This window comes from Anomalospiza imberbis, unplaced genomic scaffold, assembly GCF_031753505.1.
Source record: "Anomalospiza imberbis isolate Cuckoo-Finch-1a 21T00152 unplaced genomic scaffold, ASM3175350v1 scaffold_77, whole genome shotgun sequence".
NCBI classification, from domain to species: domain Eukaryota; kingdom Metazoa; phylum Chordata; class Aves; order Passeriformes; family Viduidae; genus Anomalospiza; species Anomalospiza imberbis.
In genome coordinates this window covers 503,195-527,356 of record NW_027100387.1, presented here as the reverse complement: position 1 = coordinate 527,356, position 24,162 = coordinate 503,195, and the positions used below count along the sequence as shown (strand labels likewise).

Here is a 24,162-nt window from a genome sequence, read left to right as displayed (position 1 = left end):
TTTGACCCAAATCTCACGAATTTTGCCGCCGCCGTTTCCCGGGTTTTGGGGTTTTGGGGTTTTGGGGTTTTGGGGTTTTGGGGTTTTGGGGTTTTGGGCTTTGCCGACCTTGCACGAAGAAGGAGCTGGGGAAGGCGCCGGCGGCAAAATTCCGAATTTTTCAGGGAATTTTTCAGGGAAATTTGACCCCAAAATTCCGATTTTTTTGGGACTTTTCTCCCCAAAATTCCGAATTTTTCAGGGAATTTTCACCCCAAAATTCAGAATTTTTAGGCAATTTTGACCCCAAAATTCCGAATTTTTTAGCGAATTTTGAGCCCAAAATTCCGATTTTTTCATGGAATTTTTTCCCAAATGTCCCGGATTTTGCCGCCGCCGTTTCCCGTGTTTTGGGGTTTTGGGGTTTTGGGGTTTTGGGGTTTTGGGGGTTTTGGGGTTTTGGGCTTTGCCGACCTTGCACGAAGAAGGAGCTGGGGAAGGCGGCGGCGGCGGCGGCGCCCTTGGCGGGGAATCCGGGCGAGTCGCGGTTGAAGTCGGCCGTGGAGGCCGAGGGAGCGTAGACCTGCGGGGAGGAGAGGCGGAAAAACATCCCCATTTCTGCCCCGAAAATTCCACATTTCACCCCAAAAAAATCCACATTTTATCCCCAAAAATTCCCGATTTTATCCCCAAAAATTCCCAATTTTAACCCCAAAAATTCCACATTTTATCCCCAAAAATTCAACGTTTTAGCCCCGAAAATTCCCGATTTTATCCCAAAAATTCAACATTTTATCCCCGAAAATTCCCGATTTTATCCCCAAAAAATCCCAATTTTATCCCCAAAAATTCCACATTTTAACCCCAAAAATTCAACGTTTTATCCCCGAAAATTCCCAATTTTATCCTCAAAAATTCCACATTTTATACTCAAAAATTCAACGTTTTAGCCCCCAAAATCCAGCGTTGGCACCCAAAAAACATCCCCATTTCTGCCCCGAAAATCCCCAATTTTATCCCAAAAATTCAACGTTTTAACCCCAAAAATTCCCAATTTTATCCCCAAAAATTCCCAATTTTATCCCCAAAAATTCCACATTTTAACCCCAAAAAATCCTAATTTTAACCCCAAAAATCCAGCGTTGGCACCCAAAAAACATCCCCATTTCTGCCCCGAAAATTCCACATTTCACCCCAAAAAATCCACATTTTATCCACAAAAAATCCTAATTTCATCCCCAAAAATTCCACGTTTTATCCCCAAAAAATCCTAATTTTAACCCCAAAAATCCAGCGTTGGCACCCAAAAACCATCCCCATTTCCGCCCCGAAAATTCCACATTTCACCCCAAAAATTCCCAATTGTAACCCCAAAAATTCCCAATTTTATCCACAAAAATTCCACATTTTAACCCCAAAAAATCCTAATTTTAACCCCGAAAATTCCCAATTTTATCCACAAAAATTCCCAATTTTATCCCCAAAAATTCCCAATTTTATCCACAAAAAATCCCAATTTTATCCCCAAAAAATCCTAATTTTAACCCCAAAAATCCAGCGTTGGCACCCAAAAAACATCCCCATTTCTGCCCCGAAAATTCCACATTTTACCCCAAAAATTCAACGTTTTATCCCCGAAAATTCCCGATTTTATCCCCAAAAAAATCCCAATTTTATCCCCAAAAATTCCACATTTTAACCCCAAAAATTCCACATTTTAACCAAAAAAATCCCAGATTTTATCCCCCAAAATTCCCAATTTTATCCTCAAAAATTCCCAATTTTATCCCCAAAAATCCTAATTTTAACCCCAAAAATCCCGATTTTATTCCAATTTTATTTCATTAATTCCTCATTAATTCCTCATGAATTCCTCATTAATTCTTAATTAATTCCTCATTCATTTCCCTTTAATTCCTCATTAATTTCCCTTTAATTTCTCATCAATTTCCATTTAATTCCTCATTAATTTCCCTTTAATTCGTCATTGATTCCTCATTAATCCCAAATTGATTCCTCATTAATTTCTCATTAATCTCTAATTGATTCCTCATTAATTTCTCCTTAATCTCTAATTGACTCCTCATTAATTCCTCATTAATTTCCCTTTAATTCCTCATTAGTTCCTCTTTAATATCTCATTAATTCCTCATTAATTTCCATTTAATTTCCTCATTAATTCCTCATTAATTTCCCTTTAATTCCCATTTAATTTCCCATTTATTTCCTCATTAATTTCCTCATTAATTCCTCATTAATTTCCATTTAATTTCCTCATTAATTCCTCATTAATTTCCCTTTAATTCCCATTTAATTTCCCATTTATTTCCTCATTAATTTCCATTTAATTCCTCATTAATTCCTCATTAATTTCCATTTAATTTCCTCATTAATTTCCATTTAATTTCCTCATTAATTCCTCATTAATTTCCCTTTAATTCCCATTTAATTTCCCAATTATTTCCTCATTAATTCCTCATTAATTCCTCATTAAATCCTCATTAATTTCCCTTTAATTCCCATTTAATTTCCCATTTATTTCCTCATTAATTCCTCATTAATTTCAATTAAATCCCTCATTAATTCCTCATTAATTTCCCTTTAATTCCCATTTAATTTCCCATTTATTTCCTCATTAATTTCCATTTAATTCCTCATTAATTCCTCATTAATTTCCATTTAATTTCCTCATTAATTTCCATTTAATTTCCTCATTAATTCCTCATTAATTTCCCTTTAATTCCCATTTAATTTCCCATTTATTTCCTCATTAATTTCCATTTAATTCTTCATTAATTCCTCATTAATTTCCATTTAATTTCCTCATTAACTTCCATTTAATTTCCTCATTAATTCCTCATTAATTTCCCTTTAATTCCCATTTAATTTCCCATTTATTTCCTCATTAATTTCCTCATTAATTCCTCATTAATTTCCCTTTAATTCCCATTTAATTTCCCATTAATTTCTCATTAATTTCCTCATTAATTCCTCATTAATTTCCATTTAATTCCCATTTAATTTCCCATTTATTTCCTCATTATTTTCCATTTAATTAATTCCTCATTAATTTCCCTTTAATTCCTCATTAATTCCTCATTAATCTCCATTTAATTTCCTCATTAATTCCTCATTAATTTCAATTAAATCCCTCATTAATTCCTCATTAATTTCCCTTTAATTCCCATTTAATTTCCCATTTATTTCCTCATTAATTCCTCATTAATTCCTCATTAATTTCCTCATTAATTCCTCATTAATTTTCCTTTCCCATTTAATTTCCTCATTAATTTCTCATTAATTTCCATTTAATTCCTCATTAATTCCTCATTAATTTCCATTTAATTCCTCATTAATTTCCCTTTAATTCCCATTTAATTTCCTCATTAATTCCTCATTAATTTCAATTTAATTCCTCATTAATTTCCATTTAATTTCCTCATTAATTCCTCATTAATTTTCCTTTCCCATTTAATTTCCTCATTAATTTCTCATTAATTTCCATTTAATTCCTCATTAATTCCTCATTAATTTCCATTTAATTCCTCATTAATTTCCATTTAATTCCCATTTAATTTCCTCATTAATTCCTCATTAATTTCAATTTAATTCCTCATTAATTTCCATTTAATTTCCTCATTAATTCCTCATTAATTTCCCTTTAATTCCCATTTAATTTCCTCATTAATTTCTCATTAATTTCCATTTAATTCCTCATTAATTCCTCATTAATTTCCATTTAATTCCTCATTAATTTCCATTTAAATTCCTCATTAATTCCTCATTAATTTCAATTAAATTCCTCATTAATTCCTCATTAATTTCCCTTTAATTCCCATTTAATTTCCCATTTATTTCCTCATTAATTTCCTCATTAATTCCTCATTAATTTCCATTTAATTTCCTCATTAATTCCTCATTAATTTCCCTTTAATTCCCATTTAATTTCCCATTTATTTCCTCATTAATTTCCATTTAATTCCTCATTAATTCCTCATTAATTTCCATTTAATTTCCTCATTAATTTCCATTTAATTTCCTCATTAATTCCTCATTAATTTCCCTTTAATTCCCATTTAATTTCCCAATTATTTCCTCATTAATTCCTCATTAATTCCTCATTAAATCCTCATTAATTTCCCTTTAATTCCCATTTAATTTCCCATTTATTTCCTCATTAATTCCTCATTAATTTCAATTAAATCCCTCATTAATTCCTCATTAATTTCCCTTTAATTCCCATTTAATTTCCCATTTATTTCCTCATTAATTTCCATTTAATTCCTCATTAATTCCTCATTAATTTCCATTTAATTTCCTCATTAATTTCCATTTAATTTCCTCATTAATTCCTCATTAATTTCCCTTTAATTCCCATTTAATTTCCCATTTATTTCCTCATTAATTTCCATTTAATTCTTCATTAATTCCTCATTAATTTCCATTTAATTTCCTCATTAACTTCCATTTAATTTCCTCATTAATTCCTCATTAATTTCCCTTTAATTCCCATTTAATTTCCCATTTATTTCCTCATTAATTTCCTCATTAATTCCTCATTAATTTCCCTTTAATTCCCATTTAATTTCCCATTAATTTCTCATTAATTTCCTCATTAATTCCTCATTAATTTCCATTTAATTCCCATTTAATTTCCCATTTATTTCCTCATTATTTTCCATTTAATTAATTCCTCATTAATTTCCCTTTAATTCCTCATTAATTCCTCATTAATCTCCATTTAATTTCCTCATTAATTCCTCATTAATTTCAATTAAATCCCTCATTAATTCCTCATTAATTTCCCTTTAATTCCCATTTAATTTCCCATTTATTTCCTCATTAATTCCTCATTAATTCCTCATTAATTTCCTCATTAATTCCTCATTAATTTTCCTTTCCCATTTAATTTCCTCATTAATTTCTCATTAATTTCCATTTAATTCCTCATTAATTCCTCATTAATTTCCATTTAATTCCTCATTAATTTCCCTTTAATTCCCATTTAATTTCCTCATTAATTCCTCATTAATTTCAATTTAATTCCTCATTAATTTCCATTTAATTTCCTCATTAATTCCTCATTAATTTTCCTTTCCCATTTAATTTCCTCATTAATTTCTCATTAATTTCCATTTAATTCCTCATTAATTCCTCATTAATTTCCATTTAATTCCTCATTAATTTCCATTTAATTCCCATTTAATTTCCTCATTAATTCCTCATTAATTTCAATTTAATTCCTCATTAATTTCCATTTAATTTCCTCATTAATTCCTCATTAATTTCCCTTTAATTCCCATTTAATTTCCTCATTAATTTCTCATTAATTTCCATTTAATTCCTCATTAATTCCTCATTAATTTCCATTTAATTCCTCATTAATTTCCATTTAAATTCCTCATTAATTCCTCATTAATTTCAATTAAATTCCTCATTAATTCCTCATTAATTTCCCTTTTATTCCCATTTAATTTCCCATTCATTTCCTCATTATTCCTAATTAGCCCCCGCCTATTTTAATTGCATTTTCCTAATTATTATTAATAATTTACCATTCCTAATGCTTTTAATTAAATTTCCCTTAATTATTTTTAATTAATTTTTATTTATTGCAATTAATTTTCCTGATTATTTCCCTAATTTTTCCTAATTATTCCTAATTTTATTTCATTAATTCCTCATTAATTCCTCATTAACTCCTCAATGATTCCTCATTAATTTCCCTTTAATTTGTCTTTAATTTCCATTTAATTTCTATTAATTTCCCTTAAATTCCTCATTAATTTCTAATTAATTTCTCATTAATTCCTCATTAATTTCCATTTAATTCTTCAATAATTTCTAATTAATTTCCCTTTAATTCCTCATTAATTTCCATTTAATTCCTTATTAATTCCTCATTAATTGCCATTTAATTTCTAATTAATTCCCATTTAATCCCTCATTAATCGCTAATTAATTTCTCATTATTTCCTCATTAATTTCCATTTAATTTCTCATCAATTTCCATTTAATTCCTCATTAATTCTTCATTAATTCCTCATTAATTCCTCATTAATTGCCATTTAATTTCTAATTAATTTCCAATTAATTCCTCATTAATTTCCATAAAATTCCTCATTAATTTCCATTTAATTTCTGATTAATTTCTCATCAATTCCTCATTAATTTCCAATTTAATTCCTCATTAATTTCCATTTAATTCCTCATTATTCCTCATTAATTTCTCATTCATTTCCATTTAATTCCTCATTAATTCCTCATTAATTTCCATTTATTTCCTCATTAATTCCTCATTGATTCCTCATTAATTTCCCTTTAATTTCTCAATAATTTCCATTTAATTCCTCATTAATTTCTCATTAATTCCTCAATGATTCCTCATTAGTTTCCCTTTAATTCCTCATTAATTCATCATTAATTTCCCTTTAATTTCTCATTTATTCCTCATTAATTCCTCATTAATCCCTAATTGATTCCTCATTAATTCCTCATTTGTTTCCATTTAATTTCTCATTAATTCTTCATTAATTCATCATTAATTTCCCTTTAATTTCTCATTAATTCCTCATTAATTCCTCATTAATCCCTAATTGATTCCTCATTAATTCCTCATTTGTTTCCATTTAATTTCTCATTAATTCTTCATTAATTCCTCATTAATTTCCATGTAATTTCTCATTAATTCCCCATTAATTCCTCATTAATTTCCATTTAATATCTCATTAATTCCTCGTTAATTTCCATTTAATTCCTCATTAATTTCCATTTAATTCCTCATTAATTTCCAATTAATATCTCATTAATTCCTCGTTAATTTCCATTAATTCCTCATTAATTTCCATTTATTTCCTCATTAATTCCTCATTAATTTCCATTTAATATCTCATTATTCCTCATTAATTTCCAATTAATATCTCATTAATTCCTCGTTAATTTCCATTAATTCCTCATTAATTTCCATTTATTTCCTCATTAATTCCTCATTAATTTCCATTTAATATCTCATTATTCCTCATTAATTTCCATTTAATTTCTGATTAATTCCACATGAATTTCCATTTAATAGCTCATTAATTCCTCATTAATTTCCATTTAATATCTCATTAATTCCTCAGAATTTCCTCATTAATTCCTAATTAATTCCTCATTAATTTCCCTTTAACTTCTCATTAATTCCCCTTTAATTCCTCATTATTTTCTCATTAATTCCTCGTTAATTTCAATTAAATTCCTCATTAATTTCCATTTAATTTCTGATTAATTTCTCGTCAATTCCTCATTAATTTCCCTTTAATTTCTCATTAATTCCGCATTAATTTCTCATCAATTCCTCATTAATTTCCCTTTTATTTTCTCATTAATTCCTCATTAATTTCTCAATAATTCCTCAACGATTCCTCATTAATTCCTCATTAATTTCAATTTAATTTCTAATTAATTCCTCATTAATTTCAATTTAATTCTTCATTAATTCCTCATTAATTACATTTAATTTTTCATTAATTTCCATTTAATTCCTCATTAATTCCTCATTAATTTCCCTTTAATTCCTCATTAATTTCTCATCAATTCCTCATTAATTTCCATTAAATTCCTCATTAATTTCCATTTAATTTCTCATTAATTCCTCAATGATTCCTCATTAATTTCCATTTAATTTCTCATTAATTCCTCATTAATTTCCATTTATTGCCTCATTAATTTCCATTTAGTATCTCATTAATTCCTCATTAATTTCCATTTAATAGCTCATTAATTCCTCATTAATTTCCAAGTAATTTCTCATTAATTGCTCCGTATTTCCTCATTAATTCCTAATTAAGTCCTCATTAATTTCCCTTTAACTTCTCATTAATCCCCCTTTAATTTCTCATTAATTTCTCATTAATTCCTCATAAATTTCAATTAAATTCCTCAATAATTTCCATTTAATTTCTGATTAAATTCTCATCAATTCTTCATTAATTTCCCTTTAATTTCTCATTAATTCCGCATTAATTTCTCATTAAGTTCTCATTGATTCCTCATTAATTCCTCATTAATTCCTCATTAATTTCTCATTAATTTCTCATTAATTCCTCATTAATTTCAATTTAATTTCTAATTAATTCCTCATTAATTCCCATTTAATTCCTCATTAATTACATTTAAACTTTCATTAATTTCTATTTATTTCCTCATTATCTCCTCATCATTTTCCATTTAAGTCTTCATTAACTCCTCATTAATTACATTTAATTTTTTCATTAATTTCCATTTAATTTCTCATTAATTCCTCATTAATTTCCCTTTAATTTCCAATTAATTTTTCATTATTCCTCATCAATTCCTCATTATTTCCTCATTAATTGCCATTTAATTCCTCATTAATTTCAATTGAATTCCTCATTAATTTCCATTTAATTTCTGATTAATTTCTCATCAATTCCTCATTAATTTCAATTTAATTCCTCATTAATTTATCATTATTTGCCATTGATTCTTAATTAATTTCCATTTAATCCCTCATTAATTCCTCATTAATCCCATTTAATTCCTCATTAATTTCTCATTAATTTCCATTTAATTCCTCATTAATTTCCATTTAATTCCTCATTAATTCCTCATTAATTTCCATTTAATTTCCTCATTAATTCCTCATTAATTTCCATTTAATTCCTCATTAATTCCTCATTAATTTCCATTTAATTTCTCATTAATTCCTCATTAATTTCCATTTAATTTCCTCATTAATTTCTCATTAATTTCCATTTAATTCCTCATTAATTTCCATTTAATTCCTCATTAATTTCCATTTAATTCCTCATTAATTCCTCATTAATTTCAATTTAATTCCTCATTAATTTCTCATTAATTTCCATTTAATTCCTCATTAATTCCTCATTAATTTCCATTTATTTCCTCATTAATTCCTCATTAATTTCCATTTAATTTCCTCATTAATTCCTCATTAATTTCCATTTATTTCCTCATTAATTCCTCATTAATTTCCATTTAATTCCTCATTAATTCCTCATTAATTTCCATTTAATTTCTCATTAATTCCTCATTAATTTCCATTTAATTTCTCATTAATTCCTCATTAATTTCCATTTAATTCCTCATTAATTTCCATTTAATATCTCATTAATTCCTCATTAATTTCCATTTAATTTCCTCATTAATTCCTCATTAATTTCCATTTAATTCCTCATTAATTCCTCATTAATTTCCATTTAATTTCTCATTAATGCCTCATTAATTTTCATTTAATTCCTCATTAATTTCCATTTAATATCTCATTAATTCCTCATTAATTTCCATTTAATATCTCATTAATTCCTCATTAATTTCCATTTATTTCCTCATTAATTCCTCATTAATTTCCATTTAATTTCCTCATTAATTCCTCATTAATTTCCATTTAATTCCTCATTAATTCCTCTTTAATTTCTCATTGATTTCTCATTAATTACTGATTAATTCATCATTATTTTCCATTTAATTAATTCCTCATTAATTTACCTTTAATTCCTCATTAATTTCCATTTAATTCCTCACTAATTCCTCAGTAATTCCTAATTAATTCCTCATTAATTTCCCTTAAATTTCTCATTAATTCCTCATTAATTTCCATTTAATTCCTCATTAATTCCTCATTAATTTCCATTTAATTTCTCATTAATTTCCATTTTACTCCTCATTAATTCCTCATTAATTTCCAGTTATTACCTCATCAATTCTTTATTAATTCCTCATTAATTTCCTCATTAATTACTAATTAATTCCTCATTAATTTCCATTTAATTCCTTATTAATTTCCATTTAATTCCTTATTAATTTCCATTTAATTCCTCATTAATTTCCGATTAATTTCTGATTAATTTCTCATCAAATCCTCATTAATTTCTATTTAATTCCTCATTAATTTCTCATTAATTTCCATTTAATTTCCTCATTAATTTCCATTTAATTGCCTCATTATTTCCTCATTAATTCCTCATTAATTTCCTCATTAATATTTAATATTGATAGCGGATTAATGACGTTAATTGCGATAATTAATGCCATTAATATGCAAATATTGATATCAGATTAATGACGTAGTATTAAGTAGATGAGCTGTAATTAATATTAATTATAAATTACTTTAATACCATATATGCTTATTATTAATTAATTGATTCTATTAATTAGCTCATTAATATTCTATTTTTAGTTGATTAATTTTAATATGTTTATTAATGAACCGGTTTTGCCTAATTAATGGTTCCAGATTAATTAACACTTTGTTTAATCAACTCAGCTCTTAATTATTAATTAAATTCACTTATTAATCATATTAATAATTGTAATTAACGCCCGTAATTAACTCACATTAATTAGCTTCATTAACTAGCCCACGTGTTAATTGGCAATTAATGTAATTAATCGATAAAAGCAATTGGTCATTACTAATGAATTGTGGAATTAATAATTAATAGCGGTGTTAATTAATATCGATATTCCATCGGGATTAATTTAATATTCATCTCATTAATAATTACTAATTAATAGCAGTGTTAATTAATTTCAATATTCCACTGGCATTAATTGAATATTCATCTCATTAATAATTACTAATTACTAATTAATGGCAGTGTTAATTAATTTCAATATTCCATCGGGATTAATGGAATATTCATCTCATTAATAATAATTACTAATTAATAGCAGTGTTAATTAATTTCAATATTCCATCGGGATTGATTTAATATTCATCTCATTAATAATTACTAATTAATAGCGGTGTTAATTAATTTCAATATTCCATCGGGATTAATTGAATCTTCATCTCATTAATAATTAATCATTACTAATTAATAGCGGTGTTAATTAATTTCAGTATTCCATCGGGATTAATTGAATATTCATCTCATTAATGGAGATCGTTCATAAATCATTAATTAATAACTTGGATGTTTCATGGATAATTAATTAATGATCAGTATTTACTTCGTTAATTAGCCCTTCATTAATCTTAATCCATAATTAATATCTGCCTTTAATCGCTGTAATTAATATCTTTATCAGCTAATTAATGCCTTTGACGCAGTAATTGATTAGCTAATTAATTAAATTAATTAATTTAATTAACATTTAAATACACTAATTAATCCCCACGTGCTTAATTAACGCTAATTATGACTTCATTTACATTGACTTGGCGCGCTAATAAATCTCCTATCAATTAATATTTCACATTAATTATTAATTAATATTAGCTAATATTTAATTTAATATTTAATTAACATTTCCTGTATCGCTCCTTATGAATTTTAATTAATCCATGAATATGCAAATTACCCCCAGCTCTATTTATTTCCGCGTTAATTTTAATTAATAGAAGTATTAGGGATTAATTAATTATTAATTAATTAAACCAGAATTGATTAATCAAATATTAATACCCATGATGATTAATTTATTCGTCTGTTAATTTATTCAGGAATTAACGAGTTTATTAATTAATTCCTGTCCTAATTAATGAACGGAGCCCAATTAAAATTGATTAATTTCAGGCGGGCATCGATGATTGATCGATCATCAATTAATTATTAATGGCAGTCGGGAATCGATTAATTAATTCCTGGATTAATTGATTCCTGGATTAATTGATTCTTGGATTAATTGATTCCTGGATTAATTGATTCCTGGGTTAATTGATTCCTGGATTAATTCATTCCTGGATTAATTGATTCCCGGATTAATTGATTCCTGGGTTAATTGATTCCTGGGTTAATTGATACTGGGATTAATTGATTCCTGGATTAATTAATTCCTGGATTAATTGATTCCTGGATTAATTAATTCCGGGATTAATTAATTCCTGGGTTAATTGATTCCTGGATTAATTAATTCCTGGATTAATTGATTCCTGGGTTAATTAATTCCTGGATTAATCGATTCCTGGATTAATTAATTCCCGGATTAATTGAATTCCTGGATTAATTGATTCCTGGATTAATTGATTCCTGGATTAATTAATTCCTAGCTTAATTAATTACTGGATTAATTAATTCCTGGATTAATTGATTCCTGGATTAATTGATTCCTGTGTTAATTAATTCCCGGATTAATTGATTCCTGGATTAATTAATTCCGGGATTAATTAATTCCTGGGTTAATTGATTCCTGTATTAATTAATTCCTGGATTAATTGATTCCCGGGTTAATTAATTCCTGGATTAATTGATTCCTGGATTAATTGATTCCTGGATTAATTGATTCTCGGGTTAATTAATTCCTAGTTTAATTAATTCCTGCATTATTTGATTCCTGTATTAATTAATTCCTGGGTTAATTGATTCCTGTATTAATTAATTCCTGGATTAATTGATTCCTGGATTAATTGATTCCTGTGTTAATTGATTCCCGGATTAATTGATTCCTGGATTAATTGATTCCTGGGTTAATTAATTCCGGGATTAATTGATTCCTGGGTTAATTAATTCCTCGATTAATTGATTCCTGGATTAATTGATTCCTGGGTTAATTGATTCCTGGGTTAATTGATTCCTGTGTTAATTAATTCCTGGATTAATTGATTCCTGGATTAATTGATTCCTGGATTAATTAATTCCTGGATTAATTGATTCCTGGATTAATTGATTCCTGGGTTAATTAATTCCTGGATTAATTGATTCCTGGGTTAATTGATTCCTGAAATAATTAATTCCTGGATTAATTGATTCCTGGATTAATTGATTCCCGGGTTAATTAATTCCTGGATTAATTGATTCCTGGATTAATTGATTCCTGGATTAATTAATTCCTGGATTAATTAATTCCTGGGTTAATTGATTCCCGGATTAATTGATTCCTGGGTTAATTGATTCCTGGATTAATTGATTCCCGGATTAATTGATTCCTGGATTAATTAATTCCTGGATTAATTGATTCCTGGGTTAATTGTTTCTCGGGTTAATTAATTCCTGGATTAATTATTTCCTGGATTAATTAATTCCTGGGTTAATTGATTCCTGGGTTAATTGATTCCCGGGTTAATTAATTCCTGGATTAATTAATTCCTGGATTAATTGATTCCCAGATTAATTGATTCCTGGATTAATTGATTCCTGGATTAATTGATTCCTGGATTAATTAATTCCTGGATTAATTAATTCCTGGGTTAATTGATTCCCGGATTAATTGATTCCTGGATTAATTGATTCCTGGATTAATTGATTCCTGGATTAATTGATTCCCGGATTAATTGATTCCTGGATTAATTAATTCCTGGGTTAATTAATTCCTGGATTAATTGATTCCTGGGTTAATTGATTCCCGGATTAATTGATTCCTGGGTTAATTAATTCCTGGATTAATTGATTCCTGGGTTAATTGATTCCTGGATTAATTAATTCCTGGATTAATTGATTCCTGGATTAATTGATTCCTGGATTAATTGATTCCTGGGTTAATTAATTCCTGGATTAATTGATTCCTGGGTTAATTAAATCCTGGATTAATTGATTCCTGGGTTAATTGATTCCTGGATTAATTGATCCCCGGGTTAATTAATTCCTGGGTTAATTGATTCCTGGATTAATTGATTCCTGGATTAATTGATTCCTGGGTTATTTGATTCCCAGATTAATTGATTCCTGGATTAATTGATTCCTGGGTTAATTAATTCCTGGGTTAATTGATTCCTGGATTAATTGATTCCTGGATTAATTAATTCCTGGATTAATTGATTCCTGGATTAATTTATTCCTGGGTTAATTAATTCCTGGATTAATTGATTCCTGGATTAATTGATTCCTGGATTAATTGATTCCTGTGTTAATTTATTCCGGGATTAATTGATTCCTGGGTTAATGAATTCCTGGATTAATTGATTCCTGGATTAATTGATTCCTGTGTTAATTAATTCCGGGATTAATTGATTCCTGTATTAATTCCGGGATTAATTGATTCCTGGGTTAATTGATTCCCGGATTAATTGATTCCTGGATTAATTGATTCCTGGGTTAATTAATTCCGGGATTAATTGATTCCTGGATTAATTGATTCCCAGATTAATTGATTCCCAGATTAATTGATTCCTGGATTAATTGATTCCTGGATTAATTGATTCCTGGGTTAATTGATTCCTGGGTTAATTGATTCCTGGATTAATTGATTCCCGGATTAATTGATTCCTGGGTTAATTAATTCCTAGTTTAATTAATTCCTGGATTAATTAATTCCTGGGTTAATTGATTCCTGGATTAATTGATTCCTGGGTTAATTGATTCCTGGATTAATTGATTCCCGGGTTAATTAATTCCTGTATTAATTAATTCCTGGATTAATTGATTCCTGGATTAATTGATTCCCGGATTAATTAATTCCTGGATTAATTGATTCCCGGGTTAATTAATTCCTGTATTAATTAATTCCTGGATAATTTAATTCCTGGATTAATTGATTCCCGGATTAATTGATTCTCGGGTTAATTAATTCCTGGATTAATTGATTCCTGGATTAATTGATTCCTGGGTTAATTAATTCCTGGATTAATTGATTCCTGGGTTAATTAAATCCTGGATTAATTAATTCCTGGGTTAATTGATCCCTGGGTTAATTGATTCCTGGGTTAATTGATTCCTGGGTTAATTAATTCCTGGATTAATTGATTCCTGGATTAATTGATTCCTGGGTTAATTAATTCCTGGATTAATTGATTCCTGGGTTAATTAATTCCTGGATTAATTAATTCCTGGATTAATTAATTCCTGGATTAATTGATTCCTGGGTTAATTGATTCCTGGATTAATTGATTCCTGGATTAATTGATTCCTGGATTAATTGATTCCTGGATTAATTGATTCCTGGGTTAATTGATTCCTGGATTAATTGATTCCTGGATTAATTAATTCCTGGGTTAATTGATTCCTGGATTAATTGATTCCTGGATTAATTGATTCCTGGGTTAATTGATTCCTGGGTTAATTAAATCCTGGATTAATTAATTCTCATCCAGCAATCCCGCTGGATTCCAGGCATTGATTGATTGATTGATTGATCGATTGACTGATTTATTGATTTCCAATATCGGCGATTGATTGATTGATTGATTGATTTCAATATCGGCAATTGATTGATTGATTGATCGATTGATTGAGTTCCAATATCGGCAATTGATTGATTGATTGATTGATTGATTGATTTCCAATATCGGCAATTGATTGATTGATTGATTGATTGATTTCCAATATCGGCAATTGATTGATTGATTGATTGATTGATTAAGTTCCAATATTGGCAATCGAGTGATTGATTGATTGATTGATTCCATATTACCAATATTGATGGATTGATTGATTGATTGTTCTCTTATTGATTCCTTATTACCAATATTGATTGATTGATCCCTGTATTGATTGATTGATTCCTTATTACCAATATTGATTGATTGATCCCTGTATTTATTGATTGATTCCTTATTACCAATATTGATTGATTGATCCCTGTATTGATTGATTGATTCCTTATTACCAATATTGATTGATTGATCCCTGTATTTATTAATTGATTCCTTATTACCAATATTGATTGATTGATCCCTGTATTTATTGATTGATTCCTTATTACCAATATTGATTGATTGTTCTCTTATTGATTCCTTATTACCAATATTGATTGATTGATCCCTGTATTTATTGATTGATTCCTTATTACCAATATTGATTGATCCCTGTATTTATTAATTGATTCCTTATTACTAATATTGATTGATTGTTCTCTTATTGATTCCTTATTATCAGTATTGATTGATTGATCCCTGTATTTATTGATTGATTCCTTATTACCAATATTGATTGATTGATCCCTGTATTGATTGATTCCTTATTACCAATATTGATTGATTGTTCTCTTATTGATTCCTTATTACCAATATTGATTGATTGATCCCTGTATTTATTGATTGATTCCCTTATTACCAATATTGATTGATTGATCCCTGTATTTATTAATTGATTCCTTATTACCAATATTGATTGATTGTTCTCTTATTGATTCCTTATTATCAATATTGATTGATTGATCCCTGTATTGATTGATTGATTCCTTATTATCAATATTGATTGATTGATCCCTGTATTTATTGATTGATTCCTTATTACCAATATTGATTGATTGATCCCTGTATTTATTGATTGATTCCTTATTACCAATATTGATTGATTGATCCCTGTATTTATTGATTCCTTATTACCAATATTGATTGATTGATCCCTGTATTTATTGATTGATTCCTTATTACCAATATTGATTGATTGATCCCTGTATTTATTAATTGATTCCTTATTACCAATATTGATTGATTGATCCCTGTATTTATTGATTGATTCCTTATTACCAATATTGATTGATTGATCCCTGTATTGATTGATTGATTCCTTATTACCAATATTGATTGATTGATCCCTGTATTTATTGATTGATTCCTTATTACCAATATTGATTGATTGTTCTCTTATTGATTCCTTATTACCAATATTGATTGATTGATCCCTGTATTGATTGATTGATTCCTTATTACCAATATTGATTGATTGATCCCTGTATTTATTGATTGATTGATTCCTTATTACCAATATTGATTGATTGATCCCTTATTATCAATATTGATTGATTGATCCCTGTATTGATTGATTGATTTCTTATTACCAATATTGATTGATTGATCCCTGTATTGATTGATTGATTCCTTATTACCAATATTGATTGATTGATCCCTGTATTTATTGATTGATTCCTTATTACCAATATTGATTGATTGATCCCTGTATTGATTGATTGATTCCTTATTACCAATATTGATTGATTGATCCCTGTATTTATTGATTGATTCCCTTATTATCAATATTGATTGATTGATCCCTGTATTTATTGATTGATTGATTCCTTATTACCAATATTGATTGATTGATCCCTTATTATCAATATTGATTGATTGATCCCTGTATTGATTGATTGATTTCTTATTACCAATATTGATTGATTGATCCCTGTATTTATTGATTCCTTATTACCAATATTGATTGATTGATCCCTGTATTTATTGATTGATTCCCTTATTATCAATATTGATTGATTGATCCCTGTATTGATTGATTGATTCCATTATTACCAATATTGATTGATTGATCCCTGTATTGATTGATTGATTCCCTTATTACCAATATTGATTGATTGATCCCTGTATTGATTGATTGATTCCTTATTACCAATATTGATTGATTGATCCCTGTATTTATTGATTGATTCCTTATTACCAATATTGATTGATTGATCCCTGTATTTATTGATTGATTCCTTATTACCAATATTGATTGATTGTTCTCTTATTGATTCCTTATTACCAATATTGATTGATTGATCCCTGTATTGATTGATTGATTCCTTATTATCAATATTGATTGATTGATCCCTGTATTTATTGATTGATTCCCTTATTATCAGTATTGATTGATTGATCCCTGTATTTATTGATTCCTTATTACCAATATTGATTGATTGATTGATTGATTGTTCTCTTATTGATTCCCTTATTACCAATATTACCTGACAAATTGATTATTGATTGATTATTTATTTATTTCCTTATGACCGATACCGATTCACCGATTGATTTATTGATTTCTTTTTTTTCCAATACCCAACTCTGATCGATCGATCGATCGATTGATTATTGATCCCCAGTCCCGCAGCGATTCCCGCTGGAAAAATCCCCAAATCCCGAGCCTCGGAGCCCCCTGGAATCCCAGGGATTTATTGATCGATTGATCGATCGATTGATTGATTGATTGAGCCAAATGAAAAAGGTCATTCCCAGGAAATCCCGAGGAGGGGAAAAATGGGGGAAAATGGGGAAAAATTAGGAAAAAATGGGGAAAAAATGGGGAAATTGGGGAAAAAATGGGAAAAAATGGGGGAAAATTGGGGAAAAATGGGAAAAATTGGGGGAAAATGGGAAAAATTGGGAAAAAAATGGGGAAAAAATGGGGAAAAATGGGAAAAATTGGGGGAAAATGGGAAAAATTGGAAAAAAATGGGGGAAAATTGGGGGAAAATGGGAAAAATTGGGGGAAAATTGGGGGAAAAATGGGGGGAAATGGGAAAAATGGGGAAAAATTGGGAAAATTGGGGGAAAAATGGGGGAAAATTGGGAAAAATTGGGGGGAAATTGGGGAGAAATTGGGGGGAAAATGGGGAAAAATGGGAAAATTGGGGGGAAATTGGGGAAAAATTGGGGAAATTGGGGGAAAATTGGGGGAAAATTGGGGAGAAATTGGGGAAAAAATGGGGGGAAAATTGGGGGGGAATTGGGGGAAAATTGAGAAAAAATTGGGAAAAATTTGGGGGGGAAATTGGGGAAAAAATTAGGGAAAATTGGGGGGAAATTGGGGAAAAATTGGGGGAAAATTTAGGGATAATTGGGGAAAATTTGGGAAAAAATTTGGGGGGAAACTGGGGGAAAATTTAGGAAAAATTGGGAAAAAAGGGGAGGGGGAATGGGAAGAGATGGGGGAAAAACCTGGGCTAAAAAGTGGGAAAAAATGGGGGAAAAAAGGGAAATAATGGGAAAAAATGGGGAATGGAGGGGAAAATGGGAATAAAGGAGAAAAATCCCAGGAAAAATCAACTCGCGGCTGGAATTGTGGCCTCGTTTTCCGCTGGCTGGGATTTTCGGGAATGACTCCAGCTTTGTTGTTTGTGCTTTTGATTTCTTCCAGATGCCAAAAAATAAAAAATTAAAAAATAAAAAAAGTGGGGAAAAAGAAAGGCGGAACCGCAGCGGGATTTGGGAATTGCGGCCGCAGAATTCCCGAAAATCCTTGTGCCGTTTCAAGCCCGGCCTCAGGAGCGCCTGAGAATCCCAGCCAAGGGGAAAACCCAAATTTGGGAACGGAGCTCGGGGGAATTTGGGGATTTATTTTTTATTTTTCCCTTTTTATTTTTTTTTTTCTCCCCACATCCTGCCGCGCCTTCTTCCCAAAATATCCCGACCGACCAACTCCAGCTTTTCCCTTCTTGCACCGCTCCTAAATTTGATTTTTTTTTTAATAATTTTCTTTTTTTTCCCCCCCCGCTCCCTCCGCGGGAATAATTCCCGTTTTCCCGCCTCCCTCCAGATGGCGAGCGGACCCTTCCCGTGCGGTTTTATCCCGAAAAAATCCCAAAAAATCAACAAAAAAACCCGAAAAAAAAGCAGGAATCCGCCGCTTCCCTTTCCTCGGACTTCGCTCCTCGCCAACTTTTCCCGCGCGCCGCGGAGCGCGGGAACGAAGCGCGGGAACAGAGCGCGGGAAAAAAAAGCGCGGGAGAAGCAGCGCTTACCGCCTTGCAGCACAGCAGGGAGCCCGCGCCCGCGGGGGACGCGCGGAACATCGCGCACCCGGCCCCGGAGCAGAGAGACCCCGGCCCCGGAGCAGAGAGACCTCGGCCCCGGAGCAGAGAGACCCCGGCCCCGGAGCAGAGAGACCTCGGCCCCGGAGCAGAGAGACCGGCCCCGGAGCAGAGAGACCGGCCCCGGCCCCGGCCCCGGCCCCGGCCCCGGCCCCGGCTCCGCCCCCGCGGAGCGCGGCGGGAAGCGCGCAAAGCCTCTCCGCGCTCTCCGCCGCTCTGTGCGCGCTCGCCGCTGTCCCTTGTGACCCTTTGTGGTCACGCCTTGGCCGGTTCCTGCGCTTCTCCTCGCTCTTTTTTCCGCCTTTCCTCCAACTTTCTCCCCTCTTGCCCTTCATTTTCCCTTGCTGCTTTCTGCATTTCCCCTTCTTTTCCCTCCCCTATCCTCCTCTCTCCCCCCTCTTTTCTTTTTCTTGAATTTTCCCTCTTTTTCTCCCTTTCGCCCCCTTTTCATTCCGCTTTTTCTTTTTTTTCCCTGTTTCGGGGGGCTGACCCCGATTTTCAGGGCTGGGAAAAGGAAAGAGAGAGAGAAGGAGAAAAGGGGGAAGAGAAAAGGGAGAAGGGGAAGGGGAAAAGGGCAAGGGGAAAAGAAGGGGGAGGAGAAAAGGGAAAAAGAGATGGGGAAAGGAGAAGGGAAAAAGAGGAAAGGGAGAAGGGAAAGGAAAGAGGGAAAAGGGAGAAGGAGAAGGGAAAGAGAAAAGGGAGAAGGGAAAAAGAAGAAAAGGGAGAAGAAAAATGAAAGGGAGAAGGGAAAGAGAAAAGGGAGAAGGGAAAGGAAGGAGAGAAAAGGGAGAAGGGGAAGGGGAAAAGAAGGGGGAGGAGAAAAGGAAAAAGGAAAGGGAGAAGGAGAAGGGAAAAAGGAAAGGGAGAAGGGAAAGGAAAGAGGGAAAAGGGAGAAGGGAAAAAGAAGAAAAGGGAGAAGGAGAATGAAAGAGGGAAAAGGGAGAAGGAGAAGGGAAAGAGAAATGGGAGAAGGGAAAGGAAAGAGGGAAAAAGGAAAGAGGGAAAAGGAAGAAGGGAAAAAGAAGAAAAGGGAGAAGGAAAATGAAAGGGAGAAGGGAAAGAGAAAAGGGAGAAGGAAAATGAGAAGGAAGAAATGAAGGAGAGAAAAGGGAGAGGGAACAGGGAGAAAGGAGACGGGAAAAGGGAGAAGGGAAAGAGAAAAGGGAGAAGGAAAAGAGAAAAGGGAGAGGGGAAAGAGAAAAGGGAGAAGGGAAAAGAAAGAGGGAAAAGGGAGAAGGAGAAGGAAAAGAGAAAAGGGAGAAGGAAAAGGAGAAAAGGAGAAGAGAGAAACAAAAGGGGAATGGGAAAGGGGAGAAGGAAAAGGAGAAGAAGAAGGAACGGGGAGAAATAAAAGGGAGAAGGGAAATGGAAAAGGAGAAGAGAAGGAAAAGAGAAAAGGGAGAGGGAGAAGGAAAAGGGAAAGAGAAAAGGGAGAAGAGAAATGGAAAAGGAGAAGGAAAAGAGAAAAGGGAGAAAAGGAAAAGGGAAAGAGAAAAGGGAGAAGGGAAATGGAAAAGGAGAAGGAAAAGAGAAAAGGGAGAAAAGGAAAAGGGAGAGGGAAAAGGGAAAGAGAAAAGGGAGAAGGGAAATGGAAAAGGAGAAGGAAAAGAGAAAAGGGAGAGGGAAAAGGGAGAAAAGGAAAAGGGAAAGAGAAAAGGGAGAAGAGAAATGGAAAAGGAGAAGGAAAATGGAAAAGGAGAAGGAAAAGAGAAAAGGGAGAAAAGGAAAAGGGAGAGGGAAAAGGGAAAGAGAAAAGGGAGAAGAGAAATGGAAAAGGAGAAGGAAAAGAGAAAAGGGAGCAGGAAAAGGAAAGTGGGAGAAGGAAAAGGAAAGGGAGAAAGGAGAAGGGAAAGGGCAATGGGAAATAACCCTAAAAATAACCCTAAAAATAAATAACCCTAAAACTGCCCCAAAAACTGCCCCAAAACAACCCTAAAACTGCCCCCAAAACTGCCCCCAAAACTGCCCTAAAAACCCAGATTTTAACTGAGATAAACCAGCCCTAAGTGATCCCAAAATTATCCTGTAAAATCCTTCAGGCTGTCCCTAAACCCAGGACTGCAATCCCAAAAAAATCCCAAAAATCGGGATGGGATTGAGATCCCAAAACCATCCTGAAAATCGGGATTGTGACCCTAAAACCATCCCGAAAATCGGGATTGAGATCCCAAAACCATCCCGAAAATCGGGACTGAGATCCCAAAACCATCCCGAAAATCGGGACTGAGATCTCAAAACCATCCTGAAAATCGGGATAGGGCTGCAATCCTAAAACCATCCTTTGTAGGGATCCCATTTCCCCTGGAATATTTTAGGGATCCCATTTCCCTGGAATGTTTTAGGGATCCCATTTTTCCCCTGGGATGTTTTTGGGATCTCATTTCCCTGGAATATTTTTGGGATCCCATTTCCCAGGAATGTTTTAGGGATCCCATTTCCCTGGGATATTTTTGGGATCCCATTTCCCTGGGATATTTTTGGGATCCCATTTTTCCTGGAATATTTTAGGGATCCCATTTTTCCTGGAATATTTTTGGGATCCCATTTTTCCCCTGGAATATTTTTGGGATCCCATTTTTCCTGGGATATTTTTGGGATCCCATTTTTCCCCTGGAATATTTTTGGGATCCCATTTCCCTGGAATATTTTAGGGATCCCATTTTTCCCCTGGGATATTTTTGGGATCCCATTTTTCCTGGAATATTTTTGGGATCCCATTTTCCCCCTGGGATGTTTTCGGGATCCCGTTTTCCCCCTGGAACGTTTTTGGGATCGTTTCCGTCAGGGCCCAGAGCCCCGGATCCCCAGCGGGGGGAGGAGGAGCGCGGGCCGAGCGGGCAGGAAGGGGTTAACAGCCATATGCCGCCTAATTAGCAGCTCCGTTAATGAACCCGGGGAGGGAGAGGGGCAGGAACCCCAGGAAAAAAGGGAATTCGGGGTTTTTTTTGGGGGGGGATTGGGGAGAATTCCCGCTCCGAGGATCCCTGGACCTGGGATTCTTCCTCCTCCATCCATCAAAGGAGGTTCTGACAAACGCCAGGCACGGTGAGGAGGCAATTATGGATGCATGATTTCATCTGCAACTCATTAATATGCAAATGCATTCATATGTTAGTTACTAAATTAAAAATGCAAAGCAGCCCTTCTGGTGAGTCTCCAAATTTCTGGGGTTTTTTTTTGTTTTTTTTCCACGAACGTTTGGGAACGGGGGGGAAAAAAAGGGGGAAGTTTTGGGGGAAAACCTTTTTTGGGGAACCTGTTGCACGGGGAAAACCCCAAAGGAATCCCCTAAAATTCCCCCAGATCCCCTAAAATTCCCCTAAAAACGGGGAAAGGGAGCAGAAGGGGGAGGGAGGGAGGGAGGGAAACTCGGGAATTCTGATTATCCGGCCCAGCCTGGGCGGGGTTTTTATGGGATCGGGATCCTTTTGGGATCGGGCCTTGCCAGGCGTGGGGAGCCCTCGGGGACGAGGGGCTGGGATTCCCACCCCAAACAGTTCCAGGGTTCTGGGATTCCCAAAATTCCAGGGTTCTGGGATCCCAAAATTCCAGGGTTCTGGGATTCCAAAAATTCCAGGGTTCTGGGATTCCCATCCCTATAATTCCAGGGTTCTGGGATCCCAAAATTCCAGGATTCTGGGATTCCCATCCCTATAATTCCAGGATTCTGGGATCCCAAAATTCCAGGCTTCTGGGATTCCCATCCCTATAATTCCAGGGTTCTGGGATCCCAAAATTCCAGGATTCTGGGATTCCCATCCCTATAATTCCAGGGTTCTGGGATCCCAAAATTCCAGGCTTCTGGGATTCCCATCCCTATAATTCCAGGGTTCTGGGATCCCAAAATTCCAGGCTTCTGGAATCCCAAAATTCCAGGATTCTGGGATTCCCATCCCTATAATTCCAGGGTTCTGGGATCCCAAAAATTCCAGGCTTCTGGGATTCCCATCCCTATAATTCCAGGACTCTGTGATCCTAATAATTCAAGGAATTTGGGATTCCAACCCCAGTAATTCCAGGTTCTGGGATTCCAACCCCAAGGATGCCGTACCTCGCCGGTGCCCAGGCGGGGCTGAGAGAAATCCCCTGAAGGGAGGCTGCGGGGTCAGCGAGGGACGGGCGTGCTTCCCAAAAACACGCCTCTGCGGGATCCCAAAGGACGAGCCGGGATCCCAAATAACGAACCGGGATCCCAAAGGACAAACCAGGATCCCAAATAATGAACCGGGATCCCAAATAACAAACTGGGATCCCAAATAACAAACTGGGATCCCAAAGAACAAACCGGGATCCCAAAGAACGAACCGGGATCCCAAAGGACAAACCAGGATCCCAAATAATGAACCGGGATCCCAAATAACAAACCGGGATCCCAAAGGACAAACCAGGATCCCAAATAAGGAACCGGAATCCCAAATAACGAACCAAGATCCCAAATAAAAAACCGGGATCCCAAATAAGGAACTGGGATCCCAAAGGAACCGGGATCCCATAGGAACCAGGTTCTGATCCTAATCCTGCTCCTATTCCCAGTCCTGATCCTAATCCTGCTCCTAGTCCTGGGTCAAATCCCGGTTTTGCTCCTAATCCTGCTTCAAATCCCACTTCTGCTCCTGCTCCTAATCCTGATTCTGCTCCTGTTCCTACTCCTGCTCCTAATCCTGGTCCTGCTCCTAATCCTGGTCCTGTTCCTAATCCTGGTCCTGCTCCTAATCCTGGTCCTGTTCCTAATCCTGGTCCTGTTCCTAATCCTGG

At 33.4% G+C, this 24,162-nt stretch overlaps 1 protein-coding gene across 1 annotated transcript in view; it reads right to left on the bottom strand.

Moving 5' to 3' along the window:
- Positions 1-453: 453 nt before the first annotated feature.
- LOC137467731 (transcription factor 4-like) overlaps positions 454-24,162 on the bottom strand; it is a gene marked incomplete at its 3' end in the record, with an annotated part of 99,729 nt that continues 76,020 nt past the window's right edge. The window contains exon 10 of the mRNA XM_068179152.1: positions 454-562. Within this exon, the coding sequence (XP_068035253.1) occupies positions 454-562 (109 nt within the window). The remainder of the gene's footprint in view (positions 563-24,162) is intronic.